This window comes from Halichoerus grypus, chromosome 7 (genome assembly GCF_964656455.1).
Source record: "Halichoerus grypus chromosome 7, mHalGry1.hap1.1, whole genome shotgun sequence".
In the NCBI taxonomy this organism is placed as follows: domain Eukaryota; kingdom Metazoa; phylum Chordata; class Mammalia; order Carnivora; family Phocidae; genus Halichoerus; species Halichoerus grypus.
The window spans coordinates 85,362,638-85,382,491 of record NC_135718.1 but is presented as its reverse complement, the minus strand read 5'-3'; the positions used below and the strand labels follow the sequence as shown (position 1 = coordinate 85,382,491).

Sequence of the window (19,854 nt, the reverse complement as noted above, 5' to 3'; positions counted from 1 at the left end):
AGGAGCCGATGTGAACGATGAAACACAAACAGAATCTAGGTCACCCACTTTGGGAGAGGGCATTACTCAAGCAGCCAAGTCAGGGGAAATGTACTTTTCCTTCATAAAAATACGAATGAGGAAGGCAGGAATAGCAACAAATGTGACCCAAGTGCAGAAGAGGACAGTGCGCAGGTAACTTCATTATCTAATGAGATGATACAGATTACTTTACCTTTTTGGCAACTTGAAAGGTCTGCGTGGTCTGAAAAAAAGCAAAAGAAAACCAATCAGAAACAAGGCATCACAACACAACATTTTTTTTTTTTTAAAGATTTTATTTATTTATTTGAGAGAGAGAGAATGAGAGAGAGCACATGAGAGGGGGGAGGGTCAGAGGGAGAAGCAGACTCCCTGCCGAGCAGGGAGCCCGATGCGGAACTCGATCCAGGGACTCCAGGATCATGACCTGAGCCGAAGGCAGTTGCTTAACCAACTGAGCCACCCAGGCGCCCACAACACAACATTTTTATGTGCACTTAGCACTGTCCTCGGTACCGCTCCTGCGTGGGCGCACACGGCGGGGGGTGCCCGGCAGGCCAGGGTGGGGGTGTCAGAGCGGCTGCCCAGGACGTGGACATATAAATGGATTGTTTTTAAATTGAATTAAATGACACAATTACCCAAACAGGCAGCCAGCACGCACAGGCTTGATAAACACACTCGTCAGACTCCAGGCGCAGAGGCGCATGGATGCCGTGGACCCTCGCACACGTGGCCGGCGGGGCGCCAAGGGCACGGCGGGAAGGAGTGATACCACGGAGTCGGTGAAGGGCTCAAAAGGGGCTTTCATTAGAAATGGCAACTACTCAAGTAGTTATGAAGAATATTTAATTTGGGGGGTAAATCTATCCGGAAACCAAAACACTGTATTTTCAATATAATTACATACTTGTTTTTTAAATTTTATTAATATACAATTCACAAACCATACAATTAATCCATTTACAGCGTACGGGTTGGTGGTTCTTAGTGCCTCCACATACTGGTTTTTAAAGAATATGCTACCTGAACCCCAGTGATGAAGCTACTAATGAGCTTGAAGAGAAAACCTACTTTTACAGAGTGGGAGAGTAAGGCGCTGAACAAAGAAGCAGATCATTTAACTGGTACACGAACCCTTAATATTTTACTCACAGTGTTCAAGTCAGACATCCTCAAAACCACCTCCTGATTTTCCGTAAGAACCTAACAGACTTCGTTGTCTTTAGGTCAAACGTGAACCCTCAGAGCCACGACTCTCGGGCAGAGCATACTCAGCAGTTGCAAAGAAATGATATTTTATTATATACATTTTGGGTTGTAACAAATGTAAATATTCTCTTTCCCCTACTCACCCCCACTAACATTTTTTTTAATCAGATAAATTTATGGATCTATGACTAGTTTACTCCCTAGAGGCAGAAACACCCACAGACTCATCATGTTCTTTTGGCTCGAATAAAGACTTCATTCTGTGTTATATTTGGGAAAGTAGAGATGGTCACATCCGTTGCATAAGGAAAACGGGTTACCACCAAGATACTCCTTGGGAACACATGAAATCCCTTTGACATGACAAACAGATGTGTGAAATGATACGACGACAGGTGGACACGAGACCCGTCCGACTGGACATCAGTGATGATGCCGGGCCACCTCTCACCCCAGAGGAGGCCAGCAAGGCGCCCCCCACACTTCCATCCACCAGAAGTTGTCCTCCACCATTTGTACAATCCTTCCGAATTGCTGCTTTTAATCTCTATCTAATAGAACCCGCAGCATGATTTTTCACCTAACCTTAGTCTTGGGTTGATAAAGAACTCTAAAAACAAACAATCTAATCTCTATTACAGAGCGAAATAGTCTTTTCCAGAGTTCATTCACCTTGAATACCATATAAACTCATGCCCAAAACCAAACAAACAGAAATAATCTCAGGTGGGAACATCTGCCCGTTCTTTGGTTAGGTTTTCAGCCTCTTAACGGAGGAAAAAACCCCAAAGCAGACGGCATTTGCACCGTGACACAGTTCCAGGGATGAGCTTGAGTTGTGCACCGTTCCCAGAGGACTAGCTCCAGAACGCATTTCTGTGCTCGAGTGGGTGACAGCAACACCATTATAGGCAAATCTCCAATCTGCATAAGAAAGCACTTTTTAAGTTTGCAACTCGGGTCCTCACAAATAGGAGTAAGCTGCCCGGCACCTCACACCTGAGAACAAGAACAGTTGGGGACCGTGGCTCCGGGACCCCGAGGGATAGTGAACTGTGCCGTGTGCACATCCCTCGGTCAAGAGCACAACTAATGAGCCCACAAAGTTCTCAGGACAGGAGGAGGGAGGTACAGAGCGGAGGAATCCCCATGACGGGGTCGAGGCAGATACAGAGGCAAGGGAAGTCTTTAAAAACTGAAAAACAAACTGAGGGTTCTAGAGGGGAGGGGGGGTGGGAGGATGGGTTAGCCTGGTGATGGGTATTGAGGAGGGCACGTTCGGCATGGAGCACTGGGTGTTATGCACAAACAATGAATCATGGAACACTACATCTAAAGCTAATGATGTAATGTATGGTGATTAACATAACAATAAAAAATTTAAAAAAATGTAATAGAAAAAAAGAAGTATGAGAGGAAAGTTAACAAGAAAGAAAAAATCTGGAAAAGCTACAAATGGTATTTCTTTGTTTCCCTTGCGTTCTCTCTCTTGTAACAGTGTTTGGGAGAGTGGGGGATTGCAGGGTGAGGGAAAGAAGATTAGGAAACCAGGAATACGCCCCCCAGCCACCTAGAGCTCTCTTGTTGACATAGCTGCAGAATCAATATCACAACTTACAAAGAGACAGTGTCAGCTTCACAAATTCCAAGTCATTCTTTTTAGCAGTTGGGAAAATCAAAACCATGAGGGAAAACTATATTTCTTTTTATTTTTTATTATTTATTTTTTTAAATTGAAGCATAGCCGACACAGGCTGCGATGTTCGTGTCCGGCGCATAGCACGGTGACACTGCAAGAGTGTGTTACACTGCGGTCTCACGAGTGTGGCTGCCGTCCCTCACCACACTTCCCTGGGGCAACACCACTGACTGTGTTCCCCGTGCCGTGCTGCTCCTCCCGGGATTTATCCATCCCATTCCTGGAAGCTGGACCTCCCTCTGCCCTTTACCTGTCCCTCCCCTCCCTCTGCAACCACCAGTCTGTTCTCTGTATTCAGGGCTCTGTTTCTGCTCGTTTTGTGCTTTAGATTCCACATATGAGTGAAATCGTGTATTTGTCCTTCTCTGATTGAGTTACGTCACTTAATATAATACCCTCTAGCTCCATCCACGTCGTTGCAAGTGGCAAGATTTCACCCTTTTTTATAGCTAAGTAACATTCCAGTGTGTGTGTGTACTGCATCTTTTTTTAATTATTTTTTTAAACTGCAGTATTTTATTTTTTTGAGTAATCTCTATACCCAATATGGAGCTTGAATTCACAACCCTGAGATCATATGCCCTACTGACTGAGCCAGCCAGGAGCCCCACTACCACATCTTCATCCATTCATCACTCGATGGACACCTGGGCTGCTTCCATATCTTGGCTACTACAAACATGGGGTGCATGTTTCCCTTCAAATCAGTGTTTTCATTTGCTTTGGGTAAATACCCAGCAATGCGATTACTGGATTGTAGGGTAGTTCTATTTTTAACTTTTTGAGGCACCTCCATACTGTTCTCCAGAGTGGTTGCACCAGTTTGCATTCCCACCAACAGTGCACGAGGATTCCCCTTTCTTTGCATCCTCGCCAACACCTGTTGTTTCTTGTACTGCTGATTTTAGCCATTCTGACAGGTGTGAGGTGGGATCTTTTTGTGGTTTTGATTTGCATTTCCCTGATGATCAGTGATGTTGAGCATCTTCTCATGAGTCTGTTGGCCACTTCGATGTCTTCTTTGGAGAAATGTCTGTTCATGTCTTCTGCCCAGTTTTTAATTGGATTGTTTGGGATTTTCTTGGTATTGAGTTATATAAGTTCCTCGTATATTTTGGATATTAACCCCTTATCAGATGTATCATTTGTGAATATCTTCTCCCATTCAGTAGATCGCCTTGTCATTTTGTTGATGCCTTTGCTGTTGCCCTTTGCTGGGCAAAAGCTTTTTATCTTGGTGTAATCCTAATAGTTTACTTTTGCTTTTGTTTCCCTTGCCTCAGGAGACATATCTAGAAAAATGTTGCTAACGCCGATGTCAAAGAGTTTACTGCTAATGGTTTCTTTTAGGATTTTTATGGTTTCAGGTCTCACACTCAGATCTTCAATCTATTTTGAGTTTATTTTTGTGTATGGTGTAAGAAAGTTGTCCAGTTCCATTCTTCTGTATGTAGCTGACCAGTTTTCCCAACACCATTTGTTGAAGAGATGTCTTTTCCCCATTGGATGTTCTTGTTTCCTTTGTCAAAGACTAATTAACCATATAAGCCTCTCCATTCTGTTCCATTCCTTCTTTTTTTAAAAAAATTGAGCTATAACTGACATACAATACTAGTTTCAGGAGTACAACCTAATGATCAATATTTAGATTCACTTGTACAATGATCATAAGTCTGGTTAACATTGACATAGCTTTGTATATTTCTGAACAATGAAAATGCTTTGAAGGAAATATATTTTCTGCTTCATGGGCTGTAGCCAAATTTAAGTAAGAAAGTGCCTAAAGTAGCACATTTTTGTCTCAATTGTCCCACTGGATTGTGCCATATTGCCTTTTTGTAAAAGGGCAGTCTGCAAATAATAACTTTTCAGTTCAGTGCTGGTATGTGAGGAAGAAAGTATCTGAAAGTAAAGAATCCACACCCTGATGAACATTCTTAAGACTTCCAACAAAAACCAAAGCATTCTTTGTCCTCCAGTATTTGCATGGATCATCATAGGGACCCTCGGGTGCTGTTGAGAAGATGAAATGAGCAACCTGTAGGCCAGCCTTTGATCCACCGTTCACACACCAGAGCTGGGTGTGCTCGGGTGATGCATTTCCTGAACGCTCGCAGGACGTCCCCTCCATGCGGGTCATCTCACGTCTGGAGCTGTTACCACCAAGGAGCCCCAACTACCAAAAGAAGTACAAAATGAACCAGGCAGGTGGACGAAAGGGCTGGCAGTGGAGGACTAACATTTAAAGAGCATCTCACAAACATCAAGCACTTTATACATATTAACAACGACATTTAGCATATATTAAATTAAATGCTTGAGTATGAGGAAATTGTCTTTTTTAAAAAAGATTTTCTTTCTTTCTTTCTTTCTTTCTTTCTTTCTTTCTTTCAGAGAGAGCAGGTGGGGAGGGGCAGAGGGAGAGAATCTCAAGCAGACTCCGTGCTGAGTGCGGAGCCCAACACAGGACTCGATCTCACGACCCTGAGATCACGACCTGAGCTGAAACCAAGAGTCTGATACTCAACCGACTGAGCCACGCAGGCTCAGTCCTCTAAAGACGTAAATGTATTAAAAAAATTTGGAGGGGAACTTGGCATATCAATAACCCTCTTTACCCTGGGAGGAAAGAATCAAGGATGAGTTTCACTTTGTATTTTTGAATTCATGAGAATGTATTTGTGAATTAGTTGTATAATTAAAAAGAAGTGAAAGAATTTTTATAAAGGAGAATTGTGTATAAATTATTCACTTAGGTACATGTGAGCCAAGTATTTTATTTGCAAATTTCTCTCACTGATACAGAATCCTAACTATAAACTAGATGAAGTTAATACTATACACAGATCATAATTTTCAAAGAACTTAAAATCCATTTAATACAAAATTGATAGTTCGGAAATTCAAACATTTACTGTACAGTTTAAGTGACGAGTAATCTGATCATCACTGGAATGAATTCCCTGGAGGCTTAATGGAAACAGGGTCCCGGGCTCCTCACCAGAGATCGGCTTCAGTAGCCTCAGAGCAGGACCTCAATGGTCCGAGCTGGGGCCACCGCTCTGGGCAGTTGCCAGGAAAATGTGACATTCAAACAAAAACAGTGAGAGAATACTACAAGAAAAGAAGCAGAACTTAAAAGTATGGTGCAAACATGGAGTGGACAGGGAACAGGGAGATAAGATGAGGACAGAGTAATCCAGAGAGTAGCACTGAACTAGGTGTGAGAAGCAGAATGTGAGGGAGGACTTGGAGGGCAGGCAGGGCTTGGACAGATGAACAGGAGGCAGACGGATAGCAAACTTCACACATCGTGCAGGGCCTTCCTGAGCAGACTGAGCCGCATCACAGGGACACTGCGGGGGCAGCCTAATGAGGCAGGGGCTGCTGTGGCTGAAAACTCGATTTTAGGATGAATGATCTGGGGCCAGTGTGCAGAGTGAACCCCAAGGAGAAGCACTAAAGACACAGGGAACCCAGGCTGGGAGCTAGTGCATGGTCCAGGAGCACGGTGCTGGGAGGAAGAAATGGAATGACTTCAATCTTCCTTTAATGAACCAGAAAACCTCTGAGAATCTTATGAATAACGGAACAAAAACTATTACTATATATTTTCATAAATATATATGGTACGACCAGAAAACATTCTGGTGAAATGTTGAATAAAGCAGGTTGATCTGTCCTATGTACCTTAGAACACATTTCCATACTCACTGGTGTTCAGGATTGATATACGATGATGTACTTTAAGGTCAATCAGAAATGCCTAAAACTACACTGAACATCTTTATAGAATGAACTAAAAATAGCAGCAGGGCCCAAGGAAGTGAAGTTAGTGACAATGTGGACAAAGAGGTTGTCCGAAAGATTGGTCTGGAGGTTGAGGGTACAGTTTTATAAGCACGTTTTTGAGACTGACATTAAGCCTGGCTCAACAAGTATATTTCATTACTCTCATTAAGAAAGACACACAAACACTTCTCACTTTCAAAATTTTATGGATCTTATCTACAAAAAAGCAAAACCATTTTGCATTTTCACTACAAACTATACAAATTATATAAATAAGAGTGTGTATGTTAATCACGACCTCAGTGAAGGGACATCTGAATTTTAAGTCAAAGTCACCAGGTTTACTGCAAGGACAGGGCCCTCCTTGGTGAGACTGAGAGCACAGCAGAAGCACAAACGTCCTTCACTAACCTGTCGGTCACCTTCTCCCTCCAAGTTCTCCTGGTCTCCAGTTTTTAGTTTGACTTGTCCATATTTGGTTCACCATAAAAACGATTATTTGAGTTCAAAATTATGAGACATCATTAACCTTTCTTAAAATTCATTTCCCACATATTTTGGATTACATTGTCCCTACAAAATTACTCAGTATCACACAAGTTTGAGTGTGGAAGGTTAAAAGTCACACCTGCTATAAAAAAAACAAAACAAAACCAAACAACTTTGAGGGGGAGTTACAGAACTAATAAAAATCCACTGTATCAAATGAATTGCAACAGTGTAGCCAATCCCCCCCCCCCCCACACACAGCTGTTGTGACGTCTTCATTGTGCTGGCCAGGAGGACAGGCTAGTCCCCACCATCCACAGAAAGTCTTTAGTTATGGTTTAAGAACAACAGTATATAGAGAAACAGAGTTTTCTTAACTAAATTTGTTCATACTTATCCTTTAACTTAGAAACTAAATTTACATAACTCCACTGCCAAAAGATCGAATAAATAAAGATCAAAGCAAAACTCGAACAAGGTCAGCTTTTGTAAAAATAATACTGATAGAAAAGGGATTTCTTCTCAGCTGGAAGTCCAAGGTTAAAAAAAATCAACTAAGCTGAAAAGAATCCGATGAGAACAAATGGGAATTTTCTGAGAAAACAGGAGGAAGACCCCAGCGTGGTGGGACCCACCTGTTCTCAGGCCGCAGTGAGAGGCTCCATGGCAGCTAAGCAGAAGCTTCTAGGCCACCGTGTTCAGCTTGCAGTGGAGTAGACTCTATGCCAACAGAGTTTGGATGTGTATTCTGAGGACGACGTAACAAGAAGACCACGATGACAGGTCAGGAAGCCTGTGACTAATGGGGTGCTAACCGTGGGCCCCAAGCTCTCTGGCTTCACCCTCTTCATATGTACAATAAACAGAGTTGGATTAAATGATTTCTAAGGTCCTTCCCTGCTTTGAAATTCTACGTATTCTGTGGAGCTTTAGATCATTCAGATCACCACCTGGGTATCTGAACACCAAGCCAAGGCACCAGCTGGAAAGCCAGGCGCCCCTAATCAAAATTCTAGGCTGAAATACTTCATGTGAATAATCAATGGAAACGATCCTCCACAAGGGAGGGAAGAACTTATGTTTTAAACTGTTTTGAAAAATAATGCTGACTCTTTATGTGAACGGCGAGAGAGATAATATTTTTGAATGGCTGAATAAATGGTTTAATGAAAAAAGTGCTAAAAAGGGCTTGGTAGGAGGGCTCCCCACATGTTGGCTTCAGATGAGCGTGCAGATGTGAACCCTGAGGTCAGCAGCACGCCGGAGCGGGCGCGTGTCACAGGGAGACTGCAGGGACCCCAGATGCTTGAAGGCAGTGGTGTCCCCAAGGCGGCAGACCTGCAAGAGCGCTCAGGCTTTCCAGAACCTCTCACCTGAGTCTCCCACCTACTATTACAGAAAGGCAGCATAAAATCTTCATTTTTTATTTAAAAAATTTACCTTTGGGGCACCTGGGTGGCTCAATCGGTTAAGTGTCTGCCTTCAGCTCAGGTCACGATCCCAGGGTCCTGGGATAGAGTCCCACATCAGGCTCCTTGCTCTGCAGGGAGCCCACTTCTCCCTCTCCCTCTCCTCCCCGCTTGTACTCTCTGTCTCTCCTCTCTCTCTCTCAAATAAATAACTAAATAAAATCTTTAAAAAAATAAAAATAAAATAGAAACTTTATTTTTTTAAGATTTTATTTTATTTATTTGAGAGAGACAGAGAGAGCACAAGCAGGGGGAGGAGCAGAGGGAGATGGAGAAGCAGACTCCCCACTGAGCAGGGAGCCCGATACAGGACTCGATCCCAGGACCCTGAGATCATGACCTGAAGGCAGTTAACTGACTGAACCACCCAGGTGCCCGGAACTTTAACTTTCAAAGGAGGAGCAAAGCTTTGAGGGGAGATATATTTTGTTTTAATGTTAGTTTTGTTTCCCGATTATAAAACTAACACATTCATTTTTTTAAAGCCAGAAAATGCAGGAAATGATGCAGGAAAAGCCATTATCCACACTCTCACTACAAAGATCTAACCTCTATATTCTTTTCGATCTATTTCCTTTCCATATATTCCCCTTTGTGCCTAAATCTACACATTGAACACACACACAGGGCACACTGGATGTGTAAAGTGTCATCACCTTGGATTATGAGCTTTTCCCAAGTAATTAAAATCTTCTGAAAACATGACATTTCATAGCCATACAGCGTGCCATTGCATTTATCATCATTTATTTAATATACACACAGAGTTGTAATCACAAACTCCACTCTTTTGCGTGTCCACATGCATGTGTGTTCATGTGTGTGCACACGCATCTCTCCTACTCACAAATGAGAGAGAACCTGTTGATGGCTATGAAACATCACAGTTGTGGAAACTTTTTCCTACTTGTGATCTGGTCTGTTTTTAACATGATTTTTGGCCACGCATCTTAAAATTTCCATAGTTGCAATTTTCCCTTGTAATTTCAGGAACGACTTTTACCACTGAAGAGTGACCTTTGACCCAGAGGTCAGTTTTCTTCCCAATTTCCCCTGAATAACCGAGGCCAGCCCTATCACTTTGTGATGCTTTGGCTGTCATCTTCTGCAAAGCCCTGCTCTCGGGGGAAACGAGGGTCTAAACGTTCATTTTCATAAAACACGTGTGACGACAGCGAGCTGATCACGCAGCGCCCACTGACACCCCCAGACCCACTGGGCACCATCTGTGCAGTTGTTCTTGGGGGTTCATCGTCAGTGGGGACAGCCGTGGCCGATGGCCTTCGTAGGCTACACTGGTGGTGAAGAATCTCACAGCGAGTTGGTGCCCACCCTTAGCCAGATTCAGGGATGCTGGGCTGTGAAACCGCCTCCCACTTCCTCCAGGCTTTTGTCAGAAGCAAATGTTTGGCGCATTTGAGAATGGGAGCTGGGCAGAAGTGAGGAGCCCACGGAGTCATCAAGAGGTTTTCCTTTAGTGAGATTTTATGTATACTGAGGTTTGTCTCATCTGTCCTGGTGGCTCCACGCATTCACTGCGTTTCACAAAATCCGTGGTTTTCATTATTTTGGCTTCAGGACAGGCAAGAGCTAGGACAGAGTGCACTTAGGAAATCCTACTCCCTTTCGAGAACTAGTGGGTTTACAGTGTTACTGCTGCATCTGTGACTTCACAACGGCTCTGGTGAGTGAGAGAACAGCAGGAATAACTAGAGGACCTCAGTTCTCCAGTGATGTGCACATCCTAGATTACAGCCTAGAACTAAGTTCCTGAAGGAGATGCCAAAGCCTTTAGCTCATTCAGAACAACTTCCTAACAGGACAACGGCATGAGCCCCAAAGGCAGAATTACGGCCACACTCCCGTATGCTTTCCCCAAACAGAGATATTTCTCACAAAGTAAACTCACATTCCGTTCTAAGTCAACTGAGCACAGTAAGTTGCCCCGAACCTGACTTATGTCATAGGATGAGGTATTCTGGAAGAAAAGGCTTACATATGGAGACTCTCTCATGTCAGAAATAATAGAAACACCCTCTCTGTTCCTCCTTCCTGGCCCTAAATCTGGCTCTTCCATATGGAAAACTGAAATCTTTTTATAACCTTGGCTTACTTCTATCGTAAGACCTTTGGCAGAGGGGTGGAAAAGATGTGTTACTGTCTCCCCACGGATGGCTCTTTATTTTCTCCGTATTATTAAATCCTTCCTTTGTCATCTCTTCTCCACCCTAGAAACCCCAATTCACTACCTACTTGTTGAGTAGGAAAAGGTAGAAGACGGTTTCTACTCTCAAGCACCACAACGGGAAGATGGGCGGCTGACAGAGACGCCAGTGGGAAAGCAAACCAGGCAAGAACGTGATCGTGTCACAAAAGACTCTACGCTTCAGCTTCCGAATAAAAACACAGCTGTTGACATGAAGTATGCTCTCTTCATATCCAGGAAAACATTTATCTACACACACAGCAAGGGGATGACTCAGGGGGGAGCTGGGAGGAGGACAAAGTCCTGGGGGCAAGCACCCCACGCCTTTCTCCTGCCTCCCACCCTCTCCCACTGCACAACCAGGAACATAAGAACGAATGGAATACTGTCCCTGTGTTCCAAAACAAGGAAAGGACATTTTAGTTTTTCAAACTCCTTACGTCATTCCTATTTCACCCAGCTCATCGGGAAGAGGCACAAAGTGTAAGTGTTCAACTTGATGGATTATCATACACGTGCATGTCCATGTACCTACCACTCAGGTCAGGATACAGGACCTCCCCAGCAGCCCAGGAGGCTCGCCGGTGCCCCCTCCAATCAATCACCATATCCTGCCCCCACAGGTAAACAACATTCAGGCTTCTGTCACCATATGTGAGTTTTGCCTAAAGGACCGCCGTTTTTTAAAGACAGCCAAAGAGAAAAGTTTAAGGACAAACTGAGAATAAAATTCAGGTTAGCTCAAACTTAGGAATATATGTAAAAATGAAGCCCTAGTAACATTTAAATGGGTGGTTCATAGATGAGTCTTCACTGGTCCTTTGCCTCTGATGAGCAACACAACTTCATTGATCAAGGCTACTCTTGGTTCAGTTTTCTGTCATTATGCTACTTTTGAATAAGCTATTTAAAAAAATGCATATTGTTCTGTTTCCTTACATTTTAGTTTCTTCACGATCTTGCCCGAGTTGACAATATCTAGTTACAATAAGCTATGCTTACTTGTGTCTAATTAACAAAGGTACATGGGCATCCGTCTAAGGGTTTCAAAGTGCTCCCTGATACTCTGGCAAATATTCAAAGGAAGTTGTCCTACACGCTACTGTGAATACACATGTCACATGAGAGATATGGGCAGGAAACGGGGATCTGAATTTTGTTTTTAAAGATTTTATTTATTTATTTGAGACAGAGAGAGCACAAGCGGGGAGGTGGGGCAGAGGGAGAAGCAGACCCCCCGCTGAGCAGGGAGCCCAACTCCCAGGACGCTGGGATCAGGACCTGAGCTGAAGGCAGACGCTTCACCGACTGAGCCCCCAGGTGCCCCCAGGATCTGAAATCTTTTACAGGCAAGAGGGGGAAGGAAAAACACAGGGACAAGGTAGGAGAGACGGAAGAGGGGCTCGGTGAGCAGTGCGAGGGCAACAAGGCCACAACACTGGGGAGAGAGGAAGCACGGGGCTGCGGCTACGGAGAGGGAGCTGTGTACAAAGGGGTCGTAAGTGGGGACTGCGAGCCACAGAACTCAGGAGGAGAAAGGAGACGGGTTTGTCGGAAGAGGTCACCGATCTGGGTATCACCAGGAGAGGGGAGGGTGGAGTCAGCCTGCAGGTCATACAGAGTCCAGACATGAAGCATAATTACGTATTAGAGATAGCAAGAGTCAACACGTAGAGAACTTCACTACGTGCCAAACACGACGTCCTAAGCACTTGGCACAGTAAACATTTAATTCTGAAAACAATCCTGAAAGGTAGGTGGAGATTTTATAGATGAGGAACCGAGACACAGAAAGGATAAAGAACCCCCCAAATTTGCACAATTGATGGGTGTGAGGGCAGGGTTCAGACCCAGGACTCCCTGCGGCTGGCGGCAAACGCCTCGGCTGTTCTCTCAAGAAGCAGGTGAGCTGTCCACGTCCAGCGGCTGAGCCTAAGTCCCGCTGGGGGAAACTGGACAGAGAGGCGCACAAGGAAGCGTGCTCAGGGGTTTGCAATGAGGACGCACTTCTCCCAGGAGGCAGAGCAGGAGCGCCAGAACCCTTGGGGGGTCGGGGGCAGCCTGACATCTAAAGCAGAGGGTCCCGTCTGGACAGCTCTTCCAAAAAGGGCGTATTGCCCTTAAAACCTGCGAGATCTACTCCTTACCACTGGCATTTCCAACACTGTTGGAGCGCAGTGCAGACATGACACAGACAGCAGGGAAATCGGGTGGACTCTCCCTCCGGTCTGTGCGAGAGGCGTGTGAGGAGCTGCCTCTGCCTCCCGGCCTGGAAATCTTCCTGCAGCCTGAGGCCCATCGTCTGCATGTGATCTGTGACCTCAAGGGCCTGCTGTGCTTCCAACACAGCAGTAACGGACTCCTGAACCTCTGTTGACACTAAGACGCCTCGTTCTCTGATGCCGGAGTCGCACACGTGGGCGAGAGACCAGGACTCACCCCAAGCCCGTCTTTGTAAGCCCCTAGTCTCCGAAAGGGCACTTCATCGCTTCATCTAGCGATGGAGATGAGCAACAGCTCTGAATTCCGGGCTATTTAGGATTAAATCAGAGAGCGTGTGTAAAATAGAGCACAAGGTCTGGTATATAGGAAGGGTTCGGTAAAACCACTAATATTGTTATAAATTTGAGACTTTATGCCACTGAAATCCAGTTTCTTGGCTAAAAACACAACCAAGTCCCATCTCATAATTCCGAAAGAATTTTACTCATTCATGCATTTACTCAAACTTATTATTCATTATTTTGGAATACCTTAGAATATTTGTGGTAGTGATAAAGCTTACTGTTAAAATTCTTAGAAAGGTAATTTTGTTATGACATTACATAAAGGAGATAGTCATGTGATAGCAGAATAAAAATAATTTAAATGTTACATAATCTAAATTGCAATGCTGATGGAAAACTAAATTTTCTCAATCGTGTACATGACCAGACATATTCAAGGACGCCATTAACACAACTGGTAGCTGACCGTATTTCCACACACAGCCTGCATCTGCAGATGAGAGAAGGGGAGACACGGCTCCTAACGACCGTCTCATCACTTCCCATTTTCACCAAGGTGCACACATGAAATGCACGTGAGTGTGCTCTACGTTTTACAGACTTGATTCACAATGACAGAGAACTGCTTTTCTTTTAAATCATGATTTTTAAGCAGAATGTCTTAGGTTGGTTATTTTAACTAATGAAAAATAAGATATTTAACTTGCAAATTACGTGACACTAAAATCCTATTTCAAACCATGTTGAATTTACATCTAAGATACATCTAGACTCCTGATTATGACCGTTTCTACCTTCAGTAATCAATGTCTACACTTTTAACATACAAGTTTTATATTCTCTTTATGACTGATAGGAAACTCTATGGGAGAAAATAAAGCATGTTTTCCGAAATGACCGAACTGCTAAGATGTCTGGTTATGGGCAATCCTGCTGCTGAATCTCCTTTGCTGTCTTTCACTTCTACCCACTTGGAAGCCCAGGTGAGCATCCAGTGGCTACTGATCAGCTGAGAAAATCCCAGCTCCAGTTGAGCTGTGATTTGCAGTTTTCCCCCTGGAGACATTAAGAATTTTGCAGAGATGTAATAAAAGATGCAGCAGACACAATGACAGGAACATGCATTTTGAACGTATTTAAGGATCCCTGAGCCAATTTAATTGAAACTGGCAGAAGAGGAACAAGCTGACACTGAAGGACATATGTCCAGTAGGGACGCGGAGGGAAGAGCGAGAACAGTGGCCCCCACTAGTAACCGAGCCTGGGGACCTGTGGAGGCATCTCTATGTGATGTTCCAAAAGGGAAGTATGTTTGTGCATGATATACGTGATTCCCTGTCTGTCCCACTGAGACTCAAAGCCCCATACGCTGAACAAATCCCACTTCCATGGAACAGCCTGAGTTCCAGTTTAAGTTAAAAAGAAATGTCTTATCAGTAGAGCCTGGTCCTAAGCAGCAAGCAAGACATGATGCTAATTTTTCCCCAGTGATTTCAGTAAACAAGAAAGGAATTGTGTTATACAAAACTGGGGACGATGAGGAAGGATGTCTCTTCCTCTTCTATTATTAATTAATTATCTCCTCTTTAGAGACCGCTAGCTAAAAGGCAGCTCTTCGGCTGCTCGCTGAAAGGTGAGGGAAGCAGGTCGTGGGAACTTCATTTTCAAACACATTTTGTCTCTGCCACTTAGAAGGGGGAAAGAGGACAGGCAGTCACTAAAGGTCAAAATACCACGTGGCTCTGGTCCCACGCAGGGCACACCCCAAAAGAGGAACCCAAGAGTGCCTTATGTGTTAATAAGGAAACTATTAAAAGACATTCCAACACTGAAAAGCACAATCGGTTCATTAAAAATAGTTTTAAATGGCTGAGAAGTAGCTTTGGTTAAGAGAAAACATTCTTCCTCAGCCCGTGAAGTTACATCTGCACGGGTTAGCTGGAAGTTATAAAGCAAACAGCCCCATGCATTACAGTTAAAGTAACACTAAATTATAAAGCACTTGCCCTTAAATGTGAGCCTTCCCACGCAAGACTATTGCTGGGGGCCCCGCACCAAACATGCTAAATAAGAGGACAGCATATACTTTTCTTACTAAGATGTGAATGATAATCACTAATAAGAGATCCAAGAAAAGCTCACAGAGAGCCAGCAAAATCTTATTAAACTTAACTAACTTAAGAGCATGGAATGCTGGAATGAAGTCTAAAATCCTCAAGCCAAAATACTCACCAGACACAAATGCTGCTCAAGTAGAATGTTCTTTGGGACAAGAAGATGAGGGTGAGAAAGTAAAATAAGAAAAAAAAATCAGTACAATGTGGAGCTCAAGGTGGGGTTTAACTCTGCGTGCGAGGGGGACATTTTAACAATCGGATAATACATTTAAATGCATGTCTGCTAGGGATTGCTTTACAATGAAATAGTTTTATTTTCTGGCGGTCAATACGGTGGCCAATGGCTGACAACTAAAAACTCCTAGGCTAATACCTAAAAAATAAAGCCCCAGAATATTTAGTGTTGGCTGGGATCCCAAAAATTCTAAGTCTCAATTATCTGTAAGTGGAAACAAAGACCCAGGCCATCATTAATCAGACTTCTATTTAAACTGCTGAATGGCAGGAAGAAAATCTGTTATAGTCATCTCACTGCCTGAGATCTGTCACCCTGTTCCTGTCCAGGGTTACAGACTTTCCCCTGAACTACCACCCTTCCTTCCTCCAGCAAACACACTCCCTCCCTGACTCCAATGCCAGGTCAAGGAGTTGGGGGAAACCGTGCAGGATCCCTGAGCCAGGGCCAAGAGGCGTAATTATAAGCAGTGTCTCAGGAAGGGGAGGTGGGCAGGCCCACGTGACCACAGACACACAAATACGGTCTGAAGGAATGAATGTGCTAACTGTCCATCCTTACTTCTTACTAGACACACAGAATAGTGTTTAGAAGCAGTAAATTGCTCACATTCCTAGGAAAGCATCATGCTTGAATCTCAAGCTACTTGGTAACGATCAGAGCCCTGGATTGTTCAAACCACCTAACTCACAAATCCACATAGAACAGGTATCACATCTGGTCCTGCACCTTATTTGAGTCTGCTTTCTAAATCCATAAAATACATATGAACAAAGAAAAGCCCAAACTCTTATTCAGGAATTTATGGTTCATCCACCAGCTTTATAAAGTCACTCTTACGAGACCTGCAAATATCCTGGAGGTGGCTGGAGCCGAGCAAACAGAAAGGTTATCCCTGGCCGACTTCCCGGAGCAAAGGCTCCTGGCCCCGTGTGACTTTCTCAAAGGGGCTCCAGAATCAGGTATGAAGGCAGCTTGGGAACTGCGTGAGGCCCGGGTTTCTACATGTCCTCCCTCTGCTCTTCACGAATGAGTCTGCGATTTTTTAAAAAAGATTTATTCATTTGAGAGAGAGGAAGAGAGAGAGAGAGAGAGCACGCGTGGGGTGGGGGGGAGGAGGGCAAAGGGAGAGAGAGAATCTCAAGCCGCCTGTGCACTGAGCACGGAGCCCGATGAAGGGCTTGATCTCAGGATCCTGAGACCATGACCTGAGCCCAAACCAAGAGTCAGACACTTAGCTGACTGAGCCACCCAGGTGCCCCCATTTTTTTTAAAGTCAGAAACCAATGCATTTGCAGGGAGATTTAAAGAACAGAAGGAGGCATCCCCCCAAATAGACTCAAACAAAAGTAATAAGAGTGTTTTTAGGGAAACAGAACCTGTGGAGTCTTCCTCCACTATTTGGGAAAATATCTTACTACGTTAGACCAATGGTTCCTGATTTTCATTATCAAATTATCACATCATACAAATAAGCTCTGCACAAGAATGTGATGGATGCTCAATTATTTATTAGCCTGTTAAACAATTAATTTGAGTGTTTACTAAATGCCAGGCACCGTGCTAGGCCCTGGAGACACACAGGAGTACCAAAACCTGGTTCAGCAGGCCCAGGGAAAGGTCAGTGAATCAAAGGTATGAGAATTATATAGCTGCTGTGTGTGAGTCCTTAGTAAGTTCTTCATGATGCTCACACAACAATGGGCACATGCTGCTCGGGCGCGGGGGGGGGGGGGGGGGGCAGTCTCCTTGGACCACTGCAGCACGCTGTGCTTCCGGGATCCCATGAGAGGAACACACCCCGCACAACGTGCTGTCACCCCTTCTCTGGGTCTTTTTCCAGACAAAGGAGACCACATGCCACGCCCCCGCCATGCCCCCACTCCCAGCCCCTCCAGACCTCCTGCTCCTGCAGGGCAGGCTGCAGGCCGTGTGCGTTTAGGCAAGGCCCCCCGAATCCCTCTCTGGGACTCACATGACACTCTAGAATATCTCTGTGCTCAGATAGCACCTGCGTTTGTCTTCATCATCTCTACCCTCTGAGACCATCATGGTGCCTGATGCCAGTGACTGGTCTAACTTCATGAGGTTTCCTTAAAAAGTTTAAACTCTGTGAGTTTTTCATTACATAAGATATTCCAAGAACTACTGTTTTTGTGATCACTCAACAAATATTTACTGAGTTCCAGGGCAAATATTTACTAGGTACGCCCCAGGTGTAGTTCATACCCAAAATACCAACCCACTGGTTAGATATCTGATTTGTGCTAAAAAAAAAAAAAGAGATGCATTTTTATGGAGTCAATTTGCTGAAAAGAATACAAAATAGTATAGCAATCAAAATTCTCCTAATAAACATTAAGTTATATAAATTCTTTTAAGTGACAGCTAGCCAAGCACTTAAGTTTGGAAATAGGATGCCCTCAGCAAGCAATTGGGGTCTTCCTGAAGAGATGTACCTGATCCTTTCATTAGGGTTTACTGTTGGTCGAACTTCTTACCTTTCTTTAAACTTTTTTTTTAGCCAAAAGAGAAGGAGAAAATTTGAACCATTTCTTTTTTTTCTCTTCAGTCTCTAGTATCTGCTAAACAACGCTCACTGACACGGAAAGGAGGTGAAGAAAACATGGTTGCCTCACTCCAAAATGTCGTATTAACTAATTAATTTTCAAATAAAGAGGGCATTGTTTGCTGACATTTACTATGAAAGCAAAGGATGAACAAGGTCCAAAGTCTGAAATGTGCGTTCCACGGCACCCTCCGAAATCTGTTCCCTTATGCACACTAGTCTCTAAGACAAGTCTCACCCCATCAGACTGCCAAACGGACTGACTTTGGCAAGCAAGCTCGGAACATTTTAGATTCTACAAACATTACCCTGTTTTAAAAGTAAATTTTGACTACTTTAAGGAATTTAAAAATAAACCTCGCTTTCAATGAAATCAAGATTAAATCTTACCAGACTTCTAAAATTAACCATGCAATCAGACGATATATTAGCATTAGTACAGCAGCTCGGGTCTCTGGGGCGGGAGAGGCCCGCTTCTTCTCAACAACCCTCTCCTCGTCCAGACGGCGAGTCCGTGACCATCTGCTACACTTGCTCTTCCGGGGGTCGGTGGGATAAGAGTGAAAAGCAATACATCACGTACCTACTTCCGCCAGGGTTCAGCCACAGCCTGACTTCTGAAACAAGACTAACGGAGTGAAAAACAGAAGCAAGGAGAAAGAGAAAAAACAGAAAGGAACACAACCAGAAGAGGAATGGTTCCTCCCGTCTTTGCAGAGACAGAAACGAAGGCTGAGAGAGATGAACTCCTGCCAGAGACACAAAGCCAGAGAACGGCAGTGCCAGGACTCACACGGGCTTGTGCGCGCCAAGCCGCGTGCACACCCCTCACCTGGCATGGGGAGCAAGGGAAAAAGGGCTGGAAAAGAGAAACACGAGCCATAAAGTAGCACCAGTGGTGCCTCCAAGTAGGGCTGTCTCCCTACCCCCAGAAAAACTGTCTGACGTTGTATTGTATACCCGCTGGCTACAAATTAAATACACCGACACTTTTGCCTTCAGACTCATCTAAATAACAGGGCAGGTTGTGGGATGGAACTGGGGCCTCTAGAGGATACTGACCCACTACAATTTTTTATAGTCTGGGGCTTTACCCCTTTAGATTTTTGAAGAAAAGGGTTTTTATCTTTTGACATTTCTTTGTGATACAGTAAACAAAATACAAGCAATCAAACCCCAATTAACCAGAATCATGTGGACAAAAAAGGGTATTATTCACTGTCAAATATTGTTGCTACCCTACATCACTGGGGCTCCATTTGCTGCCACGGAGGTCGGAAGGGACCTCAGTTGCTCTAAGAGAAAAGAGAGACGGCCTTGCCCAGGAAAACTGGTAGAATGGGAAATGCCAGAAACTGCTGGAATGGGAATGTCCAGTATGCGAGCCCCTGGCACAGGGGACTCCGGAGCACGCGAACGGTGCCCAGTAGGACTTAGAACTGAATTCTGCAGTTTACTGGGCCCTGTGAAGAGTGCCCGTCTAAAGCACACAGTATGACCATCCTTTCCTGCAACACGCCTGCTCAGCAGTCCTACAA

At 44.3% G+C, this 19,854-nt stretch overlaps 1 protein-coding gene across 15 annotated transcripts in view; it reads right to left on the bottom strand.

The window, feature by feature from the left end:
* The window catches only part of DISP1 (dispatched RND transporter family member 1), a 179,284-nt gene that overhangs the window by 19,810 nt on the left and 139,620 nt on the right, over positions 1-19,854 (bottom strand). For all 15 annotated transcript variants that reach the window (XM_078077816.1, XM_036109012.2, XM_078077818.1 and 12 more), the window contains one exon: positions 215-244. In XM_078077816.1, coding sequence (XP_077933942.1) covers positions 215-244 — 30 coding nt within the window. The remainder of the gene's footprint in view (positions 1-214; positions 245-19,854) is intronic.